At 33.7% G+C, this 19,492-nt stretch overlaps 4 protein-coding genes across 7 annotated transcripts; all 4 read left to right on the top strand.

The window, feature by feature from the left end:
* Positions 1 to 5,984: 5,984 nt before the first annotated feature.
* Positions 5,985 to 9,984, top strand: LOC123208415 (cell division control protein 6 homolog B-like). The gene is made up of 16 exons (XM_044625916.1): positions 5,985 to 6,350; positions 6,459 to 6,561; positions 6,641 to 6,861; positions 7,016 to 7,090; positions 7,171 to 7,280; positions 7,535 to 7,641; positions 7,737 to 7,796; positions 8,109 to 8,182; positions 8,390 to 8,440; positions 8,541 to 8,590; positions 8,689 to 8,812; positions 8,943 to 9,032; positions 9,152 to 9,214; positions 9,303 to 9,398; positions 9,527 to 9,616; positions 9,692 to 9,984. Exons 1-16 carry the CDS (start codon positions 6,141 to 6,143, stop codon positions 9,722 to 9,724), a joined length of 1,557 nt encoding a protein of 518 aa, XP_044481851.1. The 5' UTR covers positions 5,985 to 6,140; the 3' UTR covers positions 9,725 to 9,984.
* Positions 9,985 to 10,921: 937 nt separating this feature from the next.
* On the top strand, positions 10,922 to 15,649 carry LOC123208416 (anthranilate synthase alpha subunit 2, chloroplastic). The gene is made up of 11 exons (XM_044625917.1): positions 10,922 to 11,192; positions 11,958 to 12,142; positions 12,230 to 12,419; positions 12,839 to 12,990; positions 13,286 to 13,401; positions 13,501 to 13,747; positions 13,833 to 13,889; positions 14,061 to 14,213; positions 14,370 to 14,450; positions 14,747 to 14,833; positions 15,041 to 15,649. Exons 1-11 carry the CDS (start codon positions 10,997 to 10,999, stop codon positions 15,389 to 15,391), a joined length of 1,815 nt encoding a protein of 604 aa, XP_044481852.1. The 5' UTR covers positions 10,922 to 10,996; the 3' UTR covers positions 15,392 to 15,649.
* A 118-nt stretch (positions 15,650 to 15,767) lies between these two features.
* LOC123208417 (probable NAD(P)H dehydrogenase (quinone) FQR1-like 3) lies at positions 15,768 to 18,044 on the top strand. Of its 4 annotated transcripts, none has more exons than XM_044625918.1 (5): positions 15,768 to 16,009; positions 16,916 to 17,019; positions 17,172 to 17,265; positions 17,376 to 17,641; positions 17,715 to 18,044. In XM_044625918.1, exons 2-5 carry the CDS (start codon positions 16,994 to 16,996, stop codon positions 17,962 to 17,964), a joined length of 636 nt encoding a protein of 211 aa, XP_044481853.1. In that variant the 5' UTR covers positions 15,768 to 16,009; positions 16,916 to 16,993; the 3' UTR covers positions 17,965 to 18,044. The 4 variants fall into 4 exon arrangements, with proteins under 4 accessions (XP_044481853.1, XP_044481854.1, XP_044481855.1 ...); XM_044625919.1 differs by having other exon boundaries at positions 17,739 to 18,044; XM_044625920.1 differs by lacking the exon at positions 16,916 to 17,019 and having other exon boundaries at positions 15,851 to 16,009.
* A 244-nt stretch (positions 18,045 to 18,288) lies between these two features.
* LOC123208620 (pleckstrin homology domain-containing protein 1-like) lies at positions 18,289 to 18,624 on the top strand. The gene has a single exon (XM_044626150.1). The coding sequence runs from the start codon at positions 18,289 to 18,291 to the stop codon at positions 18,622 to 18,624; it is 336 nt and encodes a 111-aa protein (XP_044482085.1).
* Positions 18,625 to 19,492: the final 868 nt, after the last annotated feature.

Genomic DNA, 19,492 nt, shown 5'->3' on the forward strand with positions numbered 1-19,492 from the left:
GGTAATGTTCAATAAGTAATTCGTTAATGGCGGTGTAGCTTAATACGTAAAAATGGACAATTCTGAAGCTTTACGGTTTTCAACTATCTCGATAAAATGTCAACACTACCCTTCTTTGGTACCCAAGACTAAAGATAAAAACAAATAATAAAAGACGAATTTGTTATAAACAATCTGAACGCAGCTTTAAAACGTATCGTTCAAGTTAAAGGTTTTTAGTGTCTGCCTATATACAGCCTCAGTAGACAGAACGGGAGTAATGTGAGATTTCAGATTACAATACACTCTCTTCATCGCTATCGTATTGATAACGTATTATAAATAGTCTAAACAATATTGTCCGTTTTAGGTTTCAGGCCCGTACGGTTTTAAAATACGTTGTTCAAGTTAAGAGCTTCTGACCCCTGCCTATATACAGTCTCAATAGACAGAACGAGAACGATATAAAACTTCAGGCATAACAGAATTTTAATATTTGTTTAGTCTTCTTATGAAAGGAAAGACAATTCAAGGGCGTAATGGTAAATGCAACAGCAATTTCTATAATATTAATAAAGACAATAAAATCGAAACTATAAATATCTACTTGTAAGTTGCAGCCAAGCAAAGAGGTGAGAATTCGACGGTCCAAAATGAAAGCTCAGAACAGAGCAAGTTGTAAGCCAACTTGCTTTGTGTTAGCATCAGCACAAAGAAGAGATTTGAGAAACGACCGCTGGTGCTGACACCAGTCGAGATGAATGAAGGGCTCTTAAATCAGAGTAATGAGAGACAGCGGTGATGGTGACGCCATTGGACATGAACGGCTCATATGGACTTATTGAGATCTTTTCAACGGCTGATATTTTTTATATAGCATTGTATTTTCGTTTTCTTATTACTAGCGAGAGATTCTCGTCCTAGTTCTATCACTTTCACATGATTATCCGAAAAGAAAATTATAATAACACTAATAATCACAAATTGCGATAGATGGACTTATAACAAATTGTGACGGATGGCAATCGGACGGAATTTGAATCAGAGTCCACCGTCAGTTACTCGAATTAATATTTCAGTTGGATTTAAATTGAATTTAAATTAAGGATTTTGTTTGATAGCTCAATTTATATGTTTTTCTCGCGACAACATTAACGATGCAATTTATTTTGTCCCAATATTTTTTTTATCCACCTATAACCTTTGATTATATTTTTGACTAATTTAAATTAGAGTTAAATGCCAAGATTGGATTATTCAAGTTAATATTTTAATTTAATTTAAGTTAAATTCAAATAAGAGATTTTGTTTAATGGGTCAACTTAAATTCTTTTTTAGTAAGATTATTTATTTCATAGATAATAATATTTATATATTTTTTATCCATCAATGACTTTTGACGATATATTTGACCAATTTAAATGAATCTGAATTCGAATTTGAATTAACTGATTAAGATTTGAGTTGAATTTCAAGTCAACTTATATTTAAGTTCAGTTTGACTCAAACCTAACCATACTAGTGTCGATGCATTCATATTTGGATAGAATATCGACCCGATAGTCAACCCAATAAACTATTTAAATTAAAAACAATATTATATGTATCTAATTTAAGTATATAAATGTATAAGCATTCATATGTATCATTGCGTGATTGTATATTATTTTATTTTAAATTTAAAATTATTTAATCACGTAATAACACATATAAATGTATATATATTTGTATATCCAAAGTAAATACACATAGTTTTTTTTTGTTATATTAATATTTAAGGTAATTTTGTATATTTAATTATTAGATATTATATTTCAATTAAATTTAACTAAAAATGAATTTAGTTTGATGGTGAAGTTATGATCTTCAACCCCAAAATATTTAACGTAATTTTGTATATTTAGTTTTTTTATTATTTAAATAAAATTGGAGGAATAAAAATTTTAAAAATAGAATTATTTATATGATAAACTAGTACTTTTTTTGGGTGTAAATATTATTTTCTAGAACCCTTAGATGCGTTTGTTATTTTTATAAACAATAAGGAAGTTGTTATAGCCCTAGTTAGTAATGATAATATTGTCATTAATTGTTAATTTTTTATTTATTAAATTATTATTATAATATTCATAGTGGCTTTATAATAATAATATTACTTAAGACCCTGTACGAAAAAATGTTAAAAGTTATTCATGCTATCTTATCTTTGATCAAAGGTCATTTGGATAAGATAAAAGTAATATTTAATTATATTATGATTACAATACAGCTCTCATCTTCTCATTTTTTTCACTCTCACTTTATTTTTCTTCAAAACCCAATGGACATTTTCATTTCTAACAACTCATTTTTAACGGTGATTCAACTTTAAAAACACTTCTGACATCGATCTCTTTATCTTTGACTCATTATCTAATCGATATTATCATTTTTAGCTCATTTCATATCAAACAAAACTTTGATAACATATCCTATGCTTTAATCTTCTCTTTTCCAATTCACTTAGTGCCATTTGCGGCTTTTGGTATTTAAACCTATTATGGGACTAAATTGTTATATTTAATAAGTTAAAAAATGAGTTACTTTTTAATTTTTTTAAAAAAAATTTAAATATAAAATTAATATTTTACCGTTTAAACGTGTTTTCAATATACTTTGACTTTGGGTGAAAAATGTTATTTATTATGTTGGAATTATTTTTGAACCACAACAAAGGTGAGAAAATGTGATTTACCCAATATAGCATAAATACTGTCATAGTACAAAGACAAAAAAATGTATTAAAATAATTATAAATATACGAAATTATGATATAATCAACGTGACGCACGTGAGATTTTAGATTTTTGGGCATTCAGACAAAGGGCATGTTAACAGTATTGACAGAGATAGAAGGTGTAGCCCATACGGAGGTCCCGATGCAACTAAAATGCAAGGATCTTTCGTCACTGTTTCCACGAAGGACAATCTATGGCGCCCAGCCGCCCACAATTAATAGACAGGCTGGCGCACCATAAGAAAATATACCTACCTTCCTCTCAAGTATTCGTTTAGATACTGATCCCGTATCAAATTCAGTGCCTCTGCTTTAAGTCAAAACCTCCAGTCTCTTCTCTCATCATTTTTTTCCCTTCAATCGATTTTCATTTGATGTGACTGGTTCAACAGAAACTTTTGACACGCCAATTACTCACAACCGTAGGAAATCTGTTTTGCATTGAGGAAAACATGTAAATGTAATTAAATGAATGACAAGTCACTCTCTGTCGGGAAATAGTCACCCGGACTAAGACGCAATCGTTAACACTAGGTAAATAGTGTCAAAGAGAACAGACTTGCAGAGAGAAAAATCCAATATAGATGCATATAAGGGAGATAATAATGAAAAGAAATCAACCAGTTGTCAAGAAATTGGGACTAAAGAAAGAAAGAAACATGCGATAGAATTTGAGCGGTTAATGGTTGGTCTTCTTTTTCTTTCTCACTGTTAGGTGGGATATTTTGAGAGGTTGGCGAGGTGAAACAAGTTCATGTGGAAGAGACAAGAATTTGCCAGGAAAAAACACACTTTCGAAATTGGACCATGGTGAAATAAAGATTGTGAGCTTAACTTTTCACACTGTGAATCGTGATTTCTGGTGATCTCTACAGAAGGTTGAGCCTAAGCTTTTCCAAGTAAATTAAATAGCACGTGATGAATCTGTCGTATTGCATCTGGATCGTTAGCTAGCTCTTGCTGCTGCATTATCCTTTTTGAAATAAATTCTCATAAATTTGGAATGAAATGGAGACATATTGCAAGGTGAAGAAACAGGAGCATGTGACGAGCAATAAAGGTTTCCTAGGGTTTTGTATTAACACGCGTCGACCTGATACGAGACGGGAGCAAAAAGTATAAAGAACCCATTAGGGTTTTGCTTTATTTTATACGAAGTGGAATCCAAACAGTAACTCTTTAAGGAACAAAAGAAACCCAGTAAATAAATTCAGTAAACTGAAGGCATGAGAATTCAGAGAAGGCCATCAATGGCTTTTTGGCAGATATGAATAAAGTGATCTTATTCAGACTATTCACGAGGTTTTAAAATAGAAAAAAAAAAATCCAAGATCCTTTGTTTTCGGCTTTAGGCCCAAATTCTTCTCTGGCAACAAATTAAATTTCTCGATATCAGCAGCTAATATGTTTGCACATGCCACTTAACCATAATTAGTGTTAATATCGTGCGTAACCATAATTAAGTACTTTGGGAAAGCTTTAAGCCACAACTTACTTATCTTTGAAATTAATTAACATATTGAAAATTTTCAGAATACAATATACTATCAAAATAGGCACCAATGGCTTCGATGGACTTCGAGAAAATCTTAATAGTTCATTTGCTTGATTGGGTTGTAGTGAAGAGATGGAAGATTGGAAGGACTCGTGTAGCTAGACTCGATTGTTGGTATTAAGAAAAGAGCCAAAAACACAAGGAAAATGCCGAGAGGGGCCTCTGCTTCATATGGGTTAAGCTCGGACCGACATGTAGATGTCAATGCCACGCCAATCTTCTTATCTTCTCATCTTCTCTTCTCTCTTTCTCTCCCACTCACTCAATTCATCTAATACCCCTTTGATTTTGATCCCTTTTCTTTCTTTCCGTCTCATATTTCTTGTTCTCATTTCCTCTCTAAATTAAGACATCGTGTTTTATGCATGGAATTTTTGGGAAGCTGAGGAGTTGTGAAAATATCTAAGAGGGCTGGTCCTTTTCGACATGTCATGTAGAGGGGCCAACGTTTGTTTGATTGGATTTCTTGCAGTGATTTTACGCCACCGAGTTCAGGGTTTATTGGCCATTCAAATCTATACAAAATCATGAAAACCAATTTATGAAATATTTTGTAATATTCTATAACAATAAAATTATGTTTTTATATATAATTGTATATTTAAATATTATTTTATCTTTAATTTTTAATTATCTAATCAGATGATAACACAACGTTATTTTTGTATAAAGTTATACACATAACATTACTTTTTCTATAATCTAGCAATTGGCACAGTAATATCATATTAATTAAAGAGGCTTTTTGGTTTGTATGAAAAAATATTATCTTGATAATTTATATTTTATTTCTTGTATTATCTTTTTGGTTTATGAATAATAAAATATTACGATAATTTTTTATTACCAATAATAATGTGGGAGGTAATAATCTAATTAATAATTTTCCATAGATATTAAAAAATTATTAAGGTAATTTTGATTTTATTATAACAATATCATTATTTATTTATTTAAGTTAAAAATAATTTTATTTTCAACTAATATTAAATATTTTAAAATAATTATATTCAATGACATTTAAATGAATTAATATATTAATGTTTTTTTATTACCTCTAATCAAACACAATAAATATTTATAATTATCAATTTTTATAAAATTTTATCAAATATAGTAATAATTTATACCCGTAATTTTAAAAATAATCTATCTTAAGATAATTTTTTAATTTTGATAATAAAATATTACTCAAATAAAAACCTTTAAATAACTGTTTAAAATAACATTATCTTATAATTAATATGATATTGATATATAAATGCTTTATTTGAAACAACGTTATTTTCGGAATTAAAGGATGGAAAATTTCATGGATTGGTTTGCATGATTTAACTTAGCCATATCATAGATTAACGAATTTTTGGAATCCAAATTTATGTAATTCATGATTTATTTCTATGTCATCTATATTTATTATTAATATAATTTATAGTTTTTAAAAATTATATGATAAATATATATTAATCAACGATGCAACGTTTGATAATTATTTTTTTTCCATTTCTTATGAAATTTACAAAATTAAATGTCACGTCAAAGTATTTACATATGCTTTAATTGGATAATGAAAGACAAACGCTTAAGAGCCAACCAAATGTGCAGCCCATCAACAAGTCCATTGTTGAAAATGCCTTGCTTCAAAATCAAAAACACATGAACAGGAGCGCGGGAGTGAAATTTGTGGCGTTTAAGTATTCCCGCGAAAAGAAGCCATTTGTCTACATTTTCTCTTTTGTTTAAAATCGTATTTAAATTTTTTTTTCTCAGAATCCAAACACATTTCCCACCATTTCACACACTCTACACAAATAGAATCGATTCCAAACAATGCCTGCAATTGCCAGTCACGATTCGCTATTGGCCATCAAATTGGATGAATCTGGAGAGATGGCCAGATCCAACTGTGGTTCAACTCCTCAGAAGCGGAGACTGAGATCTGATGCGGCAGTGGAGCAGAAGAAGAGCTCAACTTCAAGGCCGATGAATTGGAAATCTCCTCGTCGTAGCCTCAATTCCAGTCCAAGCACTCCTATTAATGTGAGTTTTAGCATTTAATTATTTTGTCATAAGTTAACGTAACTCAATCAAATGGATTTACAGTTTGGTTTGTCTATTCCTCTTTGCAACTTATTACTATTAATACAGGTAATTGAAAAAAGTTCAGTTGATAAACTCGTGACGAGCAAGTCACCGGTTAAGCGGAAATTATTTGAGAGTTGTAAAGCAAAACCAAATTGGAATCCTCAAGGCAAGTTTTAAAAATTAGATGATTTTATATTTTTTATGTTTATGCATTTGTTTAGGTGTTAATTGACATTTTGTTTCAGATGTGGAGCAGATGAATGCAGTAAAAGAGGCGCTACACGTGTCTACAGCGCCGTCGACTGTTGTCTGTCGTGAAGACGAGCAGAAAAGGGTTTTGGAGTTCTGTAAGAAGCATGTGGAAGAAGAGAAGGCTGGAAGTTTGTATGTGTGTGGGTGTCCCGGGACGGGGAAGTCTTTGTCCATGGAGAAAATTAAACAGAATTTAGTTGATTGGGCTCAAGAGGTATATGATCACACAGCTCGTATAATGCTTGTTTTATGGCTATCTTTGTTGCTTTGTGATGGGTTGTTTCACCATCATTCGCTGCATATCGTGTTTAATTTATCACTTACTTTTAGAATGTTAATGTTCATTAACTTCTTGTGTTACTTACTAGGAGGCCTTTGAGGTGCCAGATGTATTAGCCATGAATTGTACTTCACTTACAAATGCATCTGAAATTTTCAGCAAGGTACAGAGAAACTAAGGGTATTCCAACGTTTGTAGAAGACTGAGAGACATCAGATACTAATATGCTAATTGTTTTGACAGATTCTTTTTAAAATCCAACCAAGGATGAAAATTAGTGGCTCCACTTCACCTTTACAACATGTTCAGAACTTTTATTCTCAAAAGCAGCAGTCATCAGGCTCAAAAATGATGTAAGAGAATTTTCCTCATCCATGTGTATACTTGTGTAAAAGTCAGCATGACTCTAGTGAAAGAGTATGTGTAGCTTACAGGGCGTGCGCACAGTGATACAGCTTAGCTGTAAAATTCAAGATTCCATAGGCAATTTATTGGGAAAATTGATGAATTATTTGTTAGCGGTTTTAGCAAAGTTTATGGGTTTAACCAAGAAAAAAAATTCATACAGCCGGAGGGTTCATTCTCTTTAACCAATCTCATTTTGCAGGCTAATTTTTGCAGATGAGTTGGATTATTTGATAACCAGAGACCGAGCAGTCCTTCATGATCTTTTCATGCTAACAACTTTTCCTTACTCTAGATGCATACTAATAGGTACTAAATGTGACAAACATACCACTCCTTGTAACTTCTATATTTTCTTCTCTTTAAACTGAATGTCATCTTTGCTTACAACTTTGCTTATACAGGAATAGCTAATGCCATAGATTTAGCAGATCGATTTCTTCCAAGACTCCAGTCATTGAATTGTAAGTTGTTTATTTAAATGACAATACTTCTTCTGCTTTGATTATATTTTGGCAGAGATCTTTTTCATATATCCTCTTCATAAAGCTAATCCTCACTTCTCAATTGACTATATCTGAAAAAGACCTATTTTCCATGTACTTTATCCATCACAATATCTGCCTTGATTGGCACAATCATCACATTTAAATTAGTACCGAGGATCTTTTTAGCTGTCTTTAATTGAAATGGAATAGATAGCATACCCACTTTATTGGGTTGAAAAATTTTGACTTTAAAGAACTAAATGGCTGGTTCTACATTTCTTGTGCTAGGTAAACCTCTGGTTGTGACATTTCGAGCTTACTCTAAAGATCAAATCATCAGAATACTTCAGGAGAGGCTCATGGTAATTCCTTTGGTTTCCAACGAACAGATAGTTTGCTTTTTGTTTTTGTGTAAAATGTTAATAATGTGTTTGCATAAATAAAAAGAAACATTCTGACATCCTCTGAAAGGCCAAGCTTAAAAATATACTTGTGCAAAGTATTTCCTACATTCCTTCTTGATACATGCTTCTTGTCTTCTACCTGTAACTGTTATTTTCTTCCAACAGGCACTTCCTTACATTGTCTTTCTGCCACAAGCATTGGAACTCTGTGCCAGAGTGAGTCTTCATACATAATGCTTTAATCTGCTGCAGTGAACCATATTTTCTTTCATCTGATGGGATATTATTAATTGATACTGCCTTTTAAATTCAACAGAAAGTTGCCGCAGCATCTGGAGACATGCGGAAAGCTCTGAGTGTTTGCAGGTCCGTGTTAAGTCAAAAGTGAACACCGTAGGCCTTTATTGCTTTGAGCCTTTGACCTCCGTAAATCTGCAACATATATGATCTTGAATTTGTTTCAGGAGTGCAATCGAGATGCTAGATGCAGAACTGAGAGAGTCTGCAAACAAAATAAATTCAACATCAGTTGAGAAAGGGTCCTTTGATCAACAGGCAGCTCCAGCTCAGGGATTCTTCAATTCCCAGGCAAACACAGTTTCTTGCTATAGCATCATACTTATCTATTCTTAGTTTATATTTGTTATAAAGACATTGTTCTATAACAATAAAAAATTTTTGCAAAGTTGCTTAACAACTCCTAAACCTTGCTCTGCAGGTGCGGGTTGATCATATGGCTGTTGCTTTATCAAAAACATTTAAATCACCAATAGTCGACACCATACAGTCTCTCCCTCAGCATCAACAAGTAAGTTTGGACTAAGTAAATATTAGTTTAAACACAAAAGGTTGAACAAATAACACATTAACATTTGTATCATCAATATTCTTTTCTTCAATGTCTCATGACGACACTTTGAATGACAGATTATACTTTGCTCTGCCGTGAAATTCTTCCGCGGAGGAAAGAAGGATACAACTATTGGGGAGGTGGGTTTAGTTCTAATGCTCACCAATAAATTGATGAGGGAAACTGGCAATATATTTTCTATATCTGAGTTTTGTTTCTTGGATACAGCTAAATAAATCATATATGAAAATCTGCAAAACCTCCCTCATACCACCAGTTGGAATTCTGGAATTTACAAATATGTGCAGAGTGCTAAATGACCAGGTAACTAAAGGATTCTAGTACAGTAATTTACACAGCATCAATAACCTCGTTTCAGAATGGGAAATAGGGTAATGCCCCCATTCATATTAAAATAATGGAAATGATATGGGGCCATAATTTAATGCCAGGGGCTTCTCAAATTAGGCCAGTCTCGTGAAGATAAACTGAAAAGAGTAACATTAAAAATAGACGAGTCGGATATCACATTTGCATTGCAGGTATTGTTTCTGTTTTCTGCTTTTGCGTTTCCTTTGAGCTTCATTTGTCATTAATCATATTGTTTTCTGTAACAGGGAGTTCGTTTCTTTCGGAATTGTCTTCAATAATTTTGCTGTTAAGCTGATGGACTCCTCGTTAATCCCTTGCTCTCTTTTTACACTTATTGCCAGATGCACAAATTGGAAGCCATTGCTATTTGCGGGTGTCGTTGGATGGTATGTAAAATATGGTCCTGCTCCTAATGCAGAAAATGCCAATACAAGAATCGATAAATGTCAATACAATACATTACCTGTAACTGTAACCCTTCCCATTGATGAATTCATGCTTATTATGCTTATAGGAATAAAATGTAATTTTATTTTTATTTTTTGAAAATGAGATAATTATAATATTTTATGTTTAGTTATATCATACAAGAATCAATCTATACCCAAAAAAAAGAGCCCAAGCCCAATCGAAATGCTTTTGGTTAGGCCACATAAGCAAGTCCATTAACCGATTAAAATTTTGTTTGGATTTGGAGGAGCAAATATGTCAAAGGAGTAATCTGCTTTTGACGAACTTGAAAGGCCAAAAGGATTATATTTCGTTCAAAGTAATCTTTTATTTCAAGTTTTTATCTTTTAATTTTAAAAATTTCAAATATACATTTATAAACAGTTAAACTAACAATTTCTCTTATAGGTTAAATTTAAAAAAAAATAATATTTTTTTTTAGGGTTTAGTTTTTAAACTCAGATACTATCTCTGATGTTATCTCCTTTCTCTTTTTCTGAAGATTGCTCTCTCATTATCTCTTTTTAGTCGACAGTTTTAAACTCAATAATAAATGATATTTTGTCAAAAAAGATGAAAGACCAGACTCTTCTCTTCATGAGGGAAGATGAAGGCTGAGAGTCATTTTCGAAGTTAATCGACACCATCCAAACTTTTATACGAGAGAAGCTTGACTTCTAGTAGGAGAGAAGACATTGAGAGATATTCATTGCTAAAGATGACATCGGATTTAGTATTAAAAATTTGAAAACTAAACCTTAGAATTAAATGTTATTTTTTAAAATTTAAGTCAGAGGAAAATTTTTAATTTTTAAGGTTTAGAGAAAGAAAATAATATTAAATTTTAATTTATTTTTAATATTATAGATAAAATGACAATTTTGTTTTTAAAATTGTTAATTTTAATCACCTATAGGTGGATGTTTGAGATTTTCAAAGTTAAGAGGTGGCAATTAAGCTTAGGGCATACTTTGGGTGGGACATAGTTCTTTGGCCAACTTGAAATCCTGCCGCTGGAAGAGTTGCCTCTTGATCCTAGTTCCTAACTGGTATCTGTCTCTAATTTTTTTTCAGTCAAAAAACGTGAACTTTCAAATGCTATGAACATGGAAACCCTAACCGTTTTTCGTCCTCAGTTTCCGTCGACTGACCGCTTCTCTGCAACGCCCTCCATCAACTTTAACACCACATTCTCACCTTCAAGTTGGAGTTCAAGTAAGAGTTCAAGCTCTCTCTCTCTACGCACTTTCGGTCACCGTGTCCGTATTCTCAAATGCGCTGCCTCTCCTTCGTTAGGTATTTGCTCACATCTTTTAATTAGTTTGCACTTTTGAGTTGCCTTGATTTGGGGTTGTCTGGCTGCTCAGTTAATTTAGTTAGATGAGAGAATATTAATCGACATTTTGAGTGTTTTGATTGGTGTTGATTAGTATCAGTAGAAAATGAGAAAAATGGAAAAAAAAAAAAATTTCAGTTTGGTTGACGAGAATTCGAAAGGAGAGAATTTAAATTAGAGTTTTGGATTATAAAATTATATTCGTGTGATTTATGCAAAGATGGGGAAAATATTAGGAAGAGTAAAGATAATAAATTAAAAATTTGATCATTTTCTGTTTTTTAGTTGCTAAGAATTAGAGGCAAAGGGAGATGAAGAACTTTTGTTTGTGTTGATTTCATGATAATAGAAAGTAAGTTCGAGACCTGCTAAAAATTTGGGAAGTGAACTGGCAATGCATCAATATATGAGTTTTCCTCGGCTGTTTAGATGTTTAGAATGGAAAAGGGGGAGGGGGGGTTTGGGGCAGTAGGGGAAATCAACTTAGGAGTTGTTAATTTTGTGGTGATTCTACGAATTTGGTTGCAATTAGCTATGCCAAATCTTACTAGGAAATAGGATGTGTGAATACTCCATTTAGTTTGGAACTAAAAGAGTATAAAATTTAAGATTTCTAAGGTTGCTTTCTATTAAATTTCTTTGTACATAATGCAGCACCCTTTTCTTTTACTAATCAATTTCTTGTTTTTTCTTTTCTTTTTTTAATTCCTTTGGGGATAATCTAGTAGATCAGTTTTCTAAATTTCACGAAGCTTCCAGGAATGGGAATTTGATTCCTTTGTACCGATGCATATTCTCAGACCATCTAACTCCTGTGTTAGCATACCGGTGTTTGGTTAAAGAAGATGATAGAGATGCTCCAAGCTTTTTGTTTGAGTCAGTTGAACCTGGTTTGCTGGTTTCCAGTATTGTAAGCCCTTTAGTCTGTTTCTTCTTTGTCTTTATCAATATGCAATGCAGATTAAATGTACTTTTTTTTTTGTTTTAATCGTTGTAGGGGAGGTATAGCTTTGTTGGAGCTCAACCAACAATTGAAATTGTTGCAAAAGAGAATATGGTTACAGTCATGGACCACGAGGAAGGCAAGAGGACAGAGGAGATTGTGGAGGATCCAATGGTGGTTCCGAGGAGGATAATGGAGGGATGGAAACCCCAACTTATTGATGAACTTCCAGAAGCATTTTGTGGTAAGAGAATTAGATTGATAGACTACTTGGCTTTTTCATGAACATATAGTGGTGTTATCATAATCCCCAAGTTACATGTGAGGCAGAGCTTTATTTTTCTAAAAGGGTTAAACCCTTACAAATATGATCAAGCAGAGGTTAATTTCTCTAGCCTCTCAATCCCTTTTGTATGTTTATGTTACATTGAGTTTCTTATTGGTCTTTGTGTTCATCGATGCAACTACTCTGTAGCTGTTCTCTCTGGTAATCAATATTAAACTGTTTTTAGTCATATTGAACTGCAACATTTTATTTATTGCTATTACTGCAAAAATGGTATTCAAGTGTTGTTGCCTAATTCTGTCCTGAAATATGGAGCTTTTTTCATAATGTAATTATTATGCATAAATTGAATGGTGATACGTTGTCTTGTTGGCCAGGTGGATGGGTTGGTTATTTTTCATATGATACCGTCCGCTATGTGGAGAAGAAAAAGATGCCCTTCTCTAGTGCCCCACCGGATGACAGAAACCTTCCTGATGTTCATCTTGGCCTTTATGATGATGTGATTGTGTTTGATCATGTGGAGAAGGTTTTTTTTACTTTGACCATAGATTGTTTAATTGTTATGAAGCAAATAAGTTATTATTCTTGTCACATTCATTTCCAGTATGTACATCTCATTCTCATCTGTCCTTGCTTCTTAGTATTTCCTTTATCTGAATGAATGTAAATATCTTCCTGTTAAGCTTATTTTACACTCTGGACAATTACGTGTAAAAACCTGGGACAGCAAGATTCAAATTTTAACTTATTAACTGGCATAGATTGGTTAATTGCTTTCAAATAATACTTGTGCCTTGATCCTGTAATTTTCCTCCCCGCAGAAAGCATATGTGATTCATTGGGTGCGGTTAGATCGATTTTCTTCTGTTGAGGAGGCCTTTAATGATGGAATGAACCGGTTGGAAAACTTAGTATCTAGAGTACATGATATAGATCCGTGAGTAATTATTTTTAAGCTGATTGTTCAGAGCATTTACTCTATTGTGTTTTCTTTTAAGTTTAACTTGTGAACATCTTATTTAAAATTGAATATCAGACCGAAGCTTCCATCTGGTTCAATAAAGTTGCATACTCATCTTTTTGGCCCCAAATTGAAGACATCAAGCATGACAAGGGAAGAATACAAGGAAGCAGTATTGAAGGCTAAGGAGCATATCATGGCTGGTGATATTTTCCAGATTGTATTAAGTCAGCGTTTTGAAAGACGGACTTTTGCTGACCCGTTTGAAATCTATAGGGCACTGAGGATTGTCAATCCAAGTCCATATATGACATATCTACAAGTTAGTCTGCTTTTTTTCAACTATTTGTTTAACATGTTAATGTTGAATTTATGAGCTTTTTCTTCCTGTATTTACCTCTGTTCAGGCTAGAGGGTGTATACTGGTTGCTTCAAGTCCAGAAATTCTTACACGTGTAAAAAAGGTAAGTAATGTAATCTAAGTAATTATATAATAGGCGCCTTGAAATATTGATTGTGTGAAGGTGTATTGACATGCTTTTAAGGTTTGCATTGCACCTATGTTCTTTGGCTAGTCAACCTTGGAACTTTTAATTTTTTTGTCGGCAATCTTATTTTTTTATTGTTGTTTGCAGAATAAGATTACAAATCGACCTCTTGCTGGAACTGTTAGAAGAGGGAAGACACCTAGAGAAGATCTCATGCTTGAGAAGGAGCTTTTGAGTGATGAAAAGCAATGTGCAGAACACATTATGCTAGTTGACTTGGGGAGGAATGATGTTGGAAAGGTTTATTCTTAATTATATTTATGCATGCTAGTTTGATCGTATGGGGAATGAGTAGCAAAATTTCTCTGTTCAAGCGATATAAATTTTGAGTATTACTGTCTTAGAACTTGTCTCCATGGCAGTCAATTTGTATTTGAGATATTTTTGTGCATGCAGGTCTCTAAATCTGGTTCTGTGAAGATTGAAAGGCTTATGAATGTTGAGCGGTATTCTCACGTTATGCATATAAGCTCAACAGTAAGTATTCCTTATTGCAATTTGTGAATGTCCTTTCTTTCATTGCATCCTTATCCCCCATCTGTTGGAATAATTTACTTCAGTAGACAAAGCTTTGGAATCTATGGGTATTTCATATGAATGTTTGACTTGATATGGATGACATTCTTCTTTTGACAAATAGTTTCTTCTGATTACACAAGCTTCGAGAAGAAATGTGCAAACTTCAAAGAAACATCTATATTAGTTAGATTTTTTTCATAATGGAAATGCCTTGGTAAAATCTCTCTCATTTAGTGAAAACTCTGTCTTTGCAGGTCACGGGAGAGTTACTTGATCATTTAACCAGCTGGGATGCTTTGCGTGCTGCACTACCTGTTGGGACTGTTAGTGGAGCACCAAAGGTTTTTTTTTTTTAAATTTTAAATTTTCTTTTTTCATGTTTTCTTATACTTACAGGATCAAACATTCCTGATCAGTTGGTTTTAAATTCTTTGGATTTATAATTTTATGTTTATTGTTGTTGTTGGGTCTTCTAAGGATGATCAAATCCCGAACCTTTTGTTGGACTGATTTGCTGTGGTTCTCATTATTATCTTGCTGCAATACAGGTGAAAGCCATGGAGTTAATTGATGAGCTGGAAGTCACACGTCGTGGGCCATATAGCGGTGGTTTTGGTGGCATTTCATTTACTGGTGATATGGACATTGCCCTTGCTCTTAGAACTATGGTTTTCCCAACAAGCACACGTTATGACACAATGTATTCGTACAAGGATGTGAACAAACGCCGCGAATGGGTTGCTCACCTCCAAGCCGGGGCTGGAATTGTGGCTGACAGTGATCCAACTGATGAGCAGAGGGAGTGTGAGAATAAAGCAGCTGGCCTTGCCCGTGCCATTGATCTTGCAGAATCCTCATTTGTCAACAAACGATCCCATTCGGACACAAGTTCTAAGTAATACGCATTTGCTTGCAGTCACTTCAAGTTGTCTCTCTGCAGGGAAAGGGGACGTCAATTGGTGAATGTGAAATTGAAAGTGAACGAACACTGGGCTTAAATGTTATTTTTGGACAGGAGATGTTTTTTTTTTTTTTTCTTTTTTTTGAGCGGAAACGAAACATCCAATTGTAAGCCGAGAGACGTGCTAATAGATGAATTGTTATGTTACTCATTATGTTGAATAATTAGCAGAAGATGAGCAATGCTTTTGAAGACATTTTCCTCATTATTCAGTTAATTATGCAAGCCCAAAATATTTTTGACATTTTCTGAATATAATTAAATATCAAATAATTGAACGGTAAAAGCTAAGCCATTCAGCTTCTTAGGCTGCGGCTCCTAGCTACACCCATCAACCAACACGAGCTCATCGATAAGCCTCTGCCACGTCAACAACTTGTTTATCTAATACGACACTCTCTTTATCTTTGAAGACAAAGAAACGCCACCTATTTTTATTTTTTAATTGTTTGCTTGGCCTTCGCCTCAACCTGTCCTTGATATAGTTTATCTGTTCAGCTGCATTTTCATTACGATGTCATATTTCTAAACCCTCTCTTCTCTTCATTTTTAATCGGTAAATTCTTAATTTTTGTCGTTACTTTTGTTTTCTTCGTATAGTTTTCTCTGTTGTTTGGAATGTATTAATTCTGTGTGTCATCTTCTTTGACTGGCCTGCTAATTTGTGATGCGATCGCAACTATATCAGCCCTGAAGTTTTGGGGCTTTAAAGAATAAATTTACATTCTTTATTGTGTTCGAGAATTGTAAGTTGTGAGAGAGTTTAATACAAATTGGCGCTAAGAGAGGGGAGTTTAAAAGTATTTTTCTTTTCTATGTTTTGTAGTTCAGAGAAATATACAAACGAAAGGAATTTGGTGATGGTATACATTGAGCTTAATCACTTGTGCTTTCTCATTTTTAAGTCCTTATCTCTCTCTTTTGGGGGAGATGAATTGGGGAGGGATATAAAGGCTGTTCATTTTAACCTAATTCTTGTTGTCATAGTTTAGATTTTTTCTGTAACAATCAAATCTTCTTCCCATGGATTTTGTTTTTGTAAAGGAGTGATGATTCTCCATTATGTTTCTTGCTCCGATTACTGGGTTTCTGTGAGTAGTTGCAACATATTTTAATAAGTTTCTGCCAGAAAGTGGACTTTTATAAGTTAGGTTAAAGTTTGGGTGCGTACCGTTTGGAGCAAGTTGGAATTTTTTTTTTTTTTATCATCGAGATTTTGACTTCTTCACAACCCTAGATCCTGAATTGTGTGTGCTTGTGTTTAACATCAACTGTATACTCCCCTGTATTTTATGTTTCTTTTTAATTTATGAATACAACCAATCAGGATCAGTTGTTACTCAATGGCTTGGGTGACCTTAGGTTGAATGAAAGTTCAAGTATATAAATCAATTGATAAATTTGTACTTTGAGGCAAATGTTATGGCTATTGTTGATATATGTTTATTTGTTTTCCCTTCAGTGTAGGGCAGAAGTTGAATCCTTATACATGTATATTTAGTCTGTATATCAAGCTCAACTCCTATCGACAATTACAATTATGGCTACCACCAAAATCTACATTGTGTAATTTCTTCCGGCCTCCTGCTTTCTGTCTCCCACACAAATACACACACACACATACTCACATGTGCTAGCATTCATAATGGTGTTAATTTTGGTTCATTTTTCATTATATTTTGAGTCACCTGTTATCTTAGGTTTTGTACCTCTCACAGGTTTTACTCCTTGTATGGTCATGTGGAGGCTATGGCACGGGAAGTGCAGCGAGGAGCTAATACTGTGCAGGGTGTTGAAGCAACGCTTTGGCAGGTAGTTTTATTATTGGGTAATTAGTAATTTGTAAAAGAAAATAAGATGCTTAAGTATAAGAAACCTTTATGCTAATGTGAAGTTTTCTCCAACTTGATTGAAACAAACAGGTACCTGAGACACTTTCCAGCCTGATTTTAAAAAAGATGAAAGCTCCCCCTAAACCAAGCGATGTGCCGGAGATCAAGCCAGAGCAACTTGTGGAGGCTGATGGCTTCATCTTTGGATTTCCTTCACGTTTTGGTGTAATGGCAGCCCAGTTCAAGGCCTTCTTTGATGCTACTGCTGACCTATGGGCATCCCAAGCTCTTGCTGGCAAGCCTGCTGGCATCTTCTGGAGTACTGGCTTTCATGGGGGAGGCCAAGAACTTACTGCGTGAGTTCATTTTTACTTGTGTCTCTCCTCTCCGATTAATTCCAGAACAACTTTATTATATTTGTTTAGTTAGTTTTCCCTTGTACACTCTCTGCAGATTGACTGCCATAACACAATTAGCACATCATGGTATGCTGTTTGTTCCACTTGGTTACACGTTTGGGAGTGGCATGTTTGAGATGAATGAGGTCAAGGGCGGTTCATCTTATGGAGCTGGAACTTATGCAGCAGACGGTACGCGAGAACCCACAGAGCTAGAACTCCAGCAGGCCTTTCACCAGGGTAAGTATGTTGCTGAAATAACAAAGAAACTCACAAACTGAACGCTTCCAGCTTAAAAAATTGTCTTCAAATGTAAAGAATACTCGAATCCAAATTCAAATAAGACAGATCTTTGTATTTATTCTTCTGGAGCCTCTATTCAGCCCACCCAAAAACATCATAGTAAGCCAAAAACAATGCCGTTATTTTATCTTATGTATGAGAAAAATATAAATTAAATGTCGTTAAAAAAATTCATTAAAATGATACAAGTGAAAGCTTCTTAGTCATCAGACTGTTTCGAACCAACTTCGTTTAGGGTGGAGGTAAGATTCCCAAAGAAAATTCTTCTCTTTCTTACACTTCACAAAAATCTCAACTGATAAATGAAATCTCTCTGGCTGGCTGCGACGGGCCAGCATCCCAATCCTGACGATTACAGGGGCACTGAACTTTGGTCTAATCCTGAACGATCCGGCTGGCTAACCAAGCAAGGCGACTACATCAAACAAGGCAAGCTCTTTTGGTTCAAAGACTTTTCCAACGTCACCCACGCCTCCACACCACGCGGTGTGATCCCCGTTGGCACCTGCCTCACTGTTAAAGGTGCTGAGGACATCGTCAACAAACCTTACTCTTTCGAACTCTCTACCGGAGAATATACAATGTACTTCATCGCCGTTTCAGAGAGGGCGAAAGAGGAATGGATCAATGCATTTTAGAGTGACTCGAAATTGTCGATTGTCCACTTTCTTGAGTAATCTTTTTTCTTTCCATTTTTTTTCCAAAACTACTCGATCAAGAACACTTTGATTTGTTTACAAATTACTCAAAAGTTACGTATCAAAATCTTGTTAATAATCTTAATAATTAGATCTCATTTTTATTATCCCAAAATAAAAAATAATTATGATAATTATATTTATATAAAAATATAATTATATAAATATATATTGTTGTTATTTCCTTAAACTTTTGTACAAATTATACTATAATAATATTTTTTTAAATATTCAAATCAATTTAAACTGATATTATAATAATTTAAATATAATTTGATTTAATTTTAAATCATGTCAATTTAATTTAAACTAAATTTTGTATAGAAAAAATTAATTATTATCTAATTTTTTCGTATTGTCTCACACCAAATAATGGATTGTGTTGAAAATTTTCAACTCTCACTTTCACAAACTATGGTGTTAATGTTTCATCACATAAATTCAGGGGCTATCGCATCGTATATTTGAGTTAAGCCAAACGATTATTTCCCACTCAAGGTTGGTGAAATGACAATTCCCACACTGTTTAGTTAAAAAATTACATCCATTAAATTTCTTGGCATAATTTTGTCAAATCTCTTGTCATCAGTTAATGACTAGCCTGCCAAAATTTTCCACTCAAATTAATTACCATGCTACTTGTTTTCATCATCTGTGTCTCTGTGTCAAAGTTTGTAGGCCAACAGATTACCTTGCATTCTCATGAAGTCATTTGTCAGAGGTTGCATGCTTAACATTTCAATTGAGGATGGCAATGAGAAGGGATGAGGTAGGACAGAGAGGAGACAGATGTATTTTCGTCTCTGAC

Source organism: Mangifera indica, chromosome 2 (genome assembly GCF_011075055.1).
Source record: "Mangifera indica cultivar Alphonso chromosome 2, CATAS_Mindica_2.1, whole genome shotgun sequence".
Lineage (NCBI taxonomy): Eukaryota > Viridiplantae > Streptophyta > Magnoliopsida > Sapindales > Anacardiaceae > Mangifera > Mangifera indica.